The following is a 7,831-nucleotide window of genomic DNA, read 5'->3' as shown; positions in this document are numbered from 1 at the left end:
CACTGATATACAAATTACTAACATTTTTGCCTACATAAAAAAAAATTTCGATCATTCTCAGAAAAGTGATATTTATTTGGAAATGAAATATGTCTAAAGCTACCATAATGCATTCGGTCTTGTTTTTAACTATTTATTCATGGGGCACTATGCTAAAAAGTTGCTCAAATTCATATATGATAGTATCACAAAATATCCAACATTCATTAAAAAAATCACTCATTATATTATTCATACACTAAGTTCAACATTGTTGAGATGAGAGTCTATTACAAAAAATTCAAGTGATTCATGTTAACTAGAGATAATATTAAAATAGAGTATATAAGTAGAGAAAAATTCATATTCTATGAATTAATTTTTAAGGTTGAATTAAACTTAAATCTTCATTTTAAAAATTGAGAAAAATCTAAATCCTACATTACTAGAGATAGTGCCAAAATAGTATATATATATATATGAGTTAGCTTTGGAAGTTAAATTAGATTCAAATTCACATTCTAATTAAGATGGTAACAAAGTTTATCCTAGATTCATTAAAAAGGATCACCCATCATATACTATTCACACATTAAACTCAAAAGTATTGGACATGAGAAGTTTGGACATACAATTATGTATTTTTAGAGAAATTTTTTTATCACTCATAATGATTATTCCTAGTTCGAATAAAATTGTCTCCCGTAAAAAATAATCTTAATTTATATCAAGAAAATGAAAGTATTATGCATTCCCTCCTTATTTATTAATGACGATAAAACTTGGGTAATGCTAATATGATGTTTACTTTATTGGTCAGTCTTAAAATAATCTTAAGAAAAAAATGTTTGAATTCATATATTTAATTAAGATTCAGATTCTCTAAAATAAGTAATATTTATTTACATTAGAGGATAAAGTAAGTAATCTTAATCATAAAATCATAAATGTATTAAAATACCTACCAAAAAATGAATGTATTAAAATATTAACATTTGATTATCTCATTAACAACTGAAATTACTTACTTTACTTTTATGCCCTCTAAATAAGCCAAATTCTTGTATTTATTTATATAGTTAAATAATTATTTGAAAGTAAATTTATTGCATGAATCAATTATGTTTTTTTAAATTTTATTTAATTTTTCAACCAATTTAATTCCATGCTAATTAAACTTATCCAAGAATCAATGATGTCTCTCAAATTGATGACCAATGCGAATCTTTCCTAATCTGATGACTAGTATTGATTAGAATTCAAAGTTAAGACTATTCTAGGATTCTCTCTAATAAATGGGGCGAGTCCTATTTTTTTGCATGTCATTTTCAATCCCCTCCCATTAGTCTCCCCGTAAAAGAAACAAACAATTAAAGGACAAGAAGGGGAAAATAAAAAGTAAGGGCTAAAAAATAAAGAAAAAAAGAAAAGGTCCATAAAGACAAAGAAAGCCTCATTCCTTAATCAACCATATTATAAGTGCAGGGTTTCTATCATAAAGTCTGAACACACAGACACATACATAGCCCTTTTCTGAGGAGGAGAGAATTTCACCAAATCAAGGGGAAACTCTCTGAAGAACATGGGTTTGATGGAGTGCAATGTGGAGGACAATAAGAATCTATACCTTCATGCTCCTACTTTCATTGAGTGGCTTAAACCATGTTCTTCTCCTAATTCATATCTAAATAATTCCAATACAATATCATACTCATCTTCTTCTTCTCCTTCTTCATCTTCTTTTTCTCTTACTCAGAATGAGTTTGTTCAGGAAACTATCCAATTCTTGCCAATTTTAAGTGAGAAGGCCTCAAAAGATGAAGATCAAAGTTTTGAGGTGAAAGAGGAAAAGGTTGAACAAGTAACTGTGGCTTTGCACATTGGATTGCCTGACAGTAATAAAGGGCATGCTGATGAGGTTGATGAGAAGATGATTTTCCATGTTAAGGAAGAAGAAGAGTCATCAAAGAGAAGCTTCCATGGTTGCTCCTTTAACAACCAAGAGAGAAGGTTTTGGATTCCAACTCCTGCACAGATCCTTGTTGGACCTATGCAGTTTGCTTGCTCCATTTGTAGCAAGACCTTCAATAGGTATAACAACATGCAGGTTAGTTCAATTGATTCTCAACTTCATCTCATATCATAAATTTACTCTATATTTTGCACACAAATCAACTTAATTTTTATATATAAAAGAAGTGGAAAGCTATGTAAAAGGACCATGTGGAAGAAAGAAGAGGAATGAAAGAGTCGCAACTGTGAATTAAATTTATAATTATTATTACTATGTTTCTATTATTTTTTTTAAACATATACATCATAATATGTCTAACTCTGTAAAGTTTATAGGTGTTTGTAAAGAAGTCAAATAAGTATAAATATAAGCTGATTTTACATTGTATGAAAAGTTTGATCAATTTTAATTTATTTTTAAGTATTTGTTGATAGTTTTTTTAAACTGTGGTGGTGGAAGTTAGGGAACTCATGTTGAGATTAGGATCTATTTCTAGGCTGTCAAGTAAAGGGTTCAGCAAACAAATATAGATCACCACCGTAAGAGAAGATATAGTTGCACGTGCTTGATCTACCTTTAATTTCCTTTGAGGGGAACATGATCATAATAGTCACGATTTGGTTCAATTAAAACTGAACATATACTAATTACTTTACGTGATTTCCCCGTTCTTTCTTTTCTTTTTCTTTTTAAAAAAAAATGAGGTTTCAAGATTTATTGTGTGGAGGAATGTAATCTTAGTACTAACAAGTACTCTCAGATCAAAGACTTTGGCACCCCACTTACGACAAACTTGGTTGTAGATTTGATCATTCACCTCAAAAAATGGCTTCAATTTCATTCAGAAAAAAATAGTTCTGAATACAATAAATTTTTAAGTCCTTTGGAAGGAAAAGACAAGTATAATAATAATAATAATAAAAATAATAATATTAATAATTAATTAATTAACAGGCCTATATATATATATATATATATCATGGGGATATATAATTATCACCTAGCTAGGCATTTCAATTTTGTACACATATTCTGGAACCGGGTAGCACTGGACATCTTTAGTGAGTTAGCTTACCTAGCTATGGGCTAGGTATTGAGGGAAGAAAAAATCTTCTATAATTCTTCAACTATATATGATGTTGTTTTTGTTTTCATAATTTTACAATCACATCAATTTTCTTTTCTTGTCATATATGCATTCCATCAAAACCAAACCTATGAAAAGAGTCAATGTTTCTTTTATTTTTCCTCAGCTTCTTAATTTTGTACAGCATTCCGTAGTTTTCAATATATATAGCTTGTGTGTATACCTACTGATGAATTTGAATTGCCTGCATTCTTATCCGCGCCAAAATGAAGTAGATGCTTTACATGATAACGATAACGATGATAATAGTTAAGAAGAAAACAACTATATAATTTAACTTTAGTAACAACGTATACATAACCATTTGATACCTTTTTTCTTTTCTTTATCCTTTTAAATGAAAGGCTTCTTTTTCATCCCATAAATTTCAAAGGGAAATTATAATAATCTTGATCATGCATGCTTTTATATCCTTTCCAATTGGAGCTATTATATATGTCGGAGAAGGTGGCATAATTTATCACAGTAGCTAGGACTAGGATCCATAACTACTAGGCTTAAACCAAGGTTAAGAAAACTATTCAAAACATTGGATTGTCGTTTTAACTAACTAATTACTTCTGTATATTTATAAAAATATTTCTGATTTTAAATAGATAGATATCGAGAGATTTATACATTTCACCGTTAAATCATGGGGCTAACTACAGCTGTAGCTTTTTGACGAGAATTTGACATGTTAGACCCATCACTAAAGAATAAAGATAAACAATTATTTGCAACAATGGCCACTGCTAGGATATATAAAGGACTAAAGGACGATTTTGCTTGGTCAAATATAGCAGCCTTGATTATTTTCTAAAACACGAAATAAAAATGAAAATATAGGCAATATTTCTGTAATTATTTGTAGTTATAAGAAATAAAAATATCACACAATTTTTAAAGCCAAACAAACTTTTTAAATGAATTCACACAAAATGTAACTTCTGAATACTAAAGATTTAAGGAGGAAAAAAAAGAAACTAAACAAACTCCTAGTTAATTTCAAGCAAGTTTAATTAAGATCAATTAGTACTAAGCTTGCATATACTCTAATAATTAATTCAACTAGAACCAACTTTTTTTTTTTCATAATGTGCAGATGCATATGTGGGGGCATGGATCAGAATTTAGGAAAGGACCAGACTCACTCAAAGGAACACAACCAGCTGCAATGTTAAGGTTACCATGCTATTGCTGTGCTCAAGGATGCAAGAACAACATCAATCATCCAAGGGCCAAGCCATTGAAGGACTTCAGAACCCTCCAAACCCATTACAAAAGAAAACATGGGACAAAGCCATTCATGTGCAGAAAATGTGGGAAAACATTTGCAGTCAAAGGGGATTGGAGGACTCATGAGAAGAACTGTGGCAAGTTGTGGTATTGCACTTGTGGCTCAGACTTCAAGCACAAGAGATCCCTAAAGGATCATATTAGGTCTTTTGGAAAGGGACATAACCCTCATCCTCCCTTTGAAGCTTTTGAGGATGAGAAGGAATGCATTACTGGCTCTGATGAAGATGAAGTTAATGCTCATCATACATGATCTAACAACATTCTATAGCTTATTTCCTTTATTATGAAGATATGGTAGTAGCAAGGTTTTAAATTGCGATCGCAGTTACAATTTCGTCGTGATTTTTGGTGTTACCGGAAATTACAGACAAATGCGGTTGATGCAATTAATACCTTGAGTAGAAGTGGTAATTAATGTACTAGAGGGTTTGGTCACTACGCTTGTGCTCAGTAACAAAAAATTCTCAACAACTGCTGAGGCATGAAGACTCAGGGAAAGGTTTGCTACCGAGCACTTGCAGGGTGGTGATAAACTTAGTTATATCAATAGAGGTTTGGAGTAGTTTGCTTTTGGTTTAATTAATAAGATGGTTGCCTCAAGTGATGAAGCAGATGAATTTTCTTCTCATAGCAACAGAGATTAGTGTTATGTCAAGTTTAGTTTTTTTGTAACCTCTTCAATATGGAGGAAATTTATCCGCTTCATTACTAAATGGTAACCCTCACTCATTCTAGGACTTTATTGTATGTAAGGTCTTGTTAAAATATCTTTGTGACGCTTTGATGTGAATTAATTTGCTGCTATAAATGGATAGCCAATGTGTGTGTTTTTTTCTTCTTTTTCTTAGAGGAGCCAATTTGTGTTATTAATATGTGTTTTATAATCTTTTACCATAGAATAATCTTTAAGCAATGCTAAATGTGAAACCAAGTTAAGATGGCTGAGCTATATGCGGCGTTATATATTATATCATTTCCATTAGTGAGTTTCATTTCATATAATATAGACATTTTTTTTTCAATTTGTTTTTAACCTATGTCCGTGATGAAGTTATAGATACAAATTATATTTTAGTTGGAATATGATAAATAGACGCTCATATTCCAGTAGACACTAAAAAATAAAAGAAAAAGAAATATAAGTATGATAATTAATATGATGTAATAGGAAAATTGACGGATATAAATAAAAAATGTTAATAAAATATTTTAACTTTGAAATTATAAAGTGTTCATGTATTATTTTATTTATTAAATATTTTCTTGATGACTAAGTCAAAATTTACTATTTAAAAAATAAAATTAATGCCAAGTACATACCTTTTAATTATGTGAACACGGTCATATCATATTCACTTCATTTTTATGAGTAATGTATTATTACAGTAACTTCTATATATATTTATTGGCTTTATTACATAACTTACCTTATCATGACCACGTTCAAAAATTATTATTAATTATGAAAACTTATTATAAGAATAACATTAATTATTCTTTTATTATCGTATTATATATAATCATTTTATTGTACACATACATAGTGTTCTGTTTCTGATAATTATGCAGATGTAAAGATGTGAAACATGATACAGATAGATGTGATGAACCAACCATTTTTGGTAAAAGAACCATTCAATTATTATGCAGAAGGTAACATCTTCCTAATCCATAAAGGTTTTATACAATGTTTGAGTGTAATTATTAACTGCCGTTCATTTAAGGAACATTAAAAAGTGCTTATCTATAATGCACGATCTCTTTTTCCCTTAACACTTACCCCAAATAATTTACGAGCTAGGGGAAAAAAAAATCATAAAAAGCTTATAATTTTATAGTGGTGACAATATATAGGACTTCATCGACATCAATATCATAGTGTAAGATGATGGTTATGTATATAATAAGCACCAAATTTATATATATGTGAAATTAAGTGGTGTAAGTTGGGATTTGTTTTTTTTTTTTTTCCTTTTCAAAGTAATATACCTGCTCTACTTTCAGGTCACTGTGAGAGTCCATTTTGGGGGGCCTTGCCCACCAAATCATCCACCGATACATAGCTACAGAGATCAATTACCCAATATAAAATCTCAGAACTGGATATAATTAATTAGTGTGAATCCATGTCTCATTCTTAATTAGATTAATATTATTTGGTTAGAAAAATTCCAAACATGGAGATTAAGAATATGTGTGTTTTGACAAGCGATCATGAGTTAGAAGGACCTCCTTTTGTTTTATATACAATATAAAAAAAAATCCTTAACACGTGAGGGAGATAATGAAAGGGAGAGAAAGAGTTTGAAATTTGAGTTTTTTTTGAGATAGTCTTGACCAAAGCAAAAAGTAGTAAAAAAAAAAAATGGAGAGTGTGTATTTGGTCTTGAAAATAAGGGACCTCCACTAAGTTTTGTCGGGGGTAAGAAAACGTTGGAGAGGGGAAAGATCACAATTACTATCTTGAGCAGCATTATTATTTAATTTGCTAAGTAGCTATGTTCTTTCATATTTAAAAGTTACATTTTCCCTGTGCCAGTAGCCTTAATCTCTTAATTTAACGACTCTTGCTGCAATTTTTTTTATCAATGGATCGGAAAAGCAAATAAAGTGTCAAAAAATTTATAGCGAGTCACATATTTTTATTTAATCAATTGAATTAAATTCTGTTGAGGGTGACTTTTGCTAGTTAAGTTAACTTAATCTAAATTAAATCTGGTGATCTTTGGCAATATCCTGCTCAATCAAAGTATCTATCCCATTTTATGTCGTTTCATCAATCAGTGTCAAAAGTAGGTTTAGAGTTTCGTCCATCCTTTAATTCAGTTAGTAAATACCCCGGAGGAAATTATTTCTTTTTTAATCGTTATATTCATATGTATAACTTCTTAATGATATTTCTTTTATTAAACACAATATCTCGAGTGGGTGTTAAAAGATAAAAAGCTTGATTTAGTTTCCAGCTTGTAATATTAGTTGGGCATTTTAATTTTTTAATTTTAATTTTTTAATTAATTATTTATTTATTTTTATAAAAATTAGTACTGTAGTTTTTTTTTTTATCGTTTAGTATGAAAAAAATTAATGTGAACGAATACTAACGGATATTAAATTTAACAAAAAAGTATAATTTTTCACGTGAAGAAGTTTTAAATTTCCATAGAAAGAGATAGTGACATTTAATATTGACACTGTGTTGAACAAAATTGCCATTGAAAGAGAATGTCTTTGGCGAACTAATTAGATCATGTAATTTTCCATATTATTTTAGGGAATTCTTTGATTAACTTATTATAAAATTCAACTCGTTTTATCCTCAAATAAATAGATTTTTGAATATGAGAATGTAAGATTTTATCTATCTATATTCTTACATTTTTGTGTTTCTAATTTTATAGTATTCCATTTAA

At 29.4% G+C, this 7,831-nt stretch overlaps 1 protein-coding gene across 1 annotated transcript; it reads left to right on the top strand.

Annotated features, from left to right (window-relative positions):
- Positions 1–1,454: 1,454 nt before the first annotated feature.
- LOC114378643 (zinc finger protein WIP3-like) lies at positions 1,455–5,256 on the top strand. Its single transcript, XM_028337290.1, has 2 exons — positions 1,455–2,086; positions 4,225–5,256. Exons 1-2 carry the CDS (start codon positions 1,562–1,564, stop codon positions 4,669–4,671), a joined length of 972 nt encoding a protein of 323 aa, XP_028193091.1. The 5' UTR covers positions 1,455–1,561; the 3' UTR covers positions 4,672–5,256.
- The last annotated feature ends 2,575 nt before the right edge of the window (positions 5,257–7,831 follow it).

The sequence above is a fragment of the Glycine soja genome, chromosome 12 (genome assembly GCF_004193775.1).
Source record: "Glycine soja cultivar W05 chromosome 12, ASM419377v2, whole genome shotgun sequence".
Classification (NCBI taxonomy): domain Eukaryota; kingdom Viridiplantae; phylum Streptophyta; class Magnoliopsida; order Fabales; family Fabaceae; genus Glycine; species Glycine soja.
This window is presented reverse-complemented; position numbering and strand designations above follow the sequence as displayed.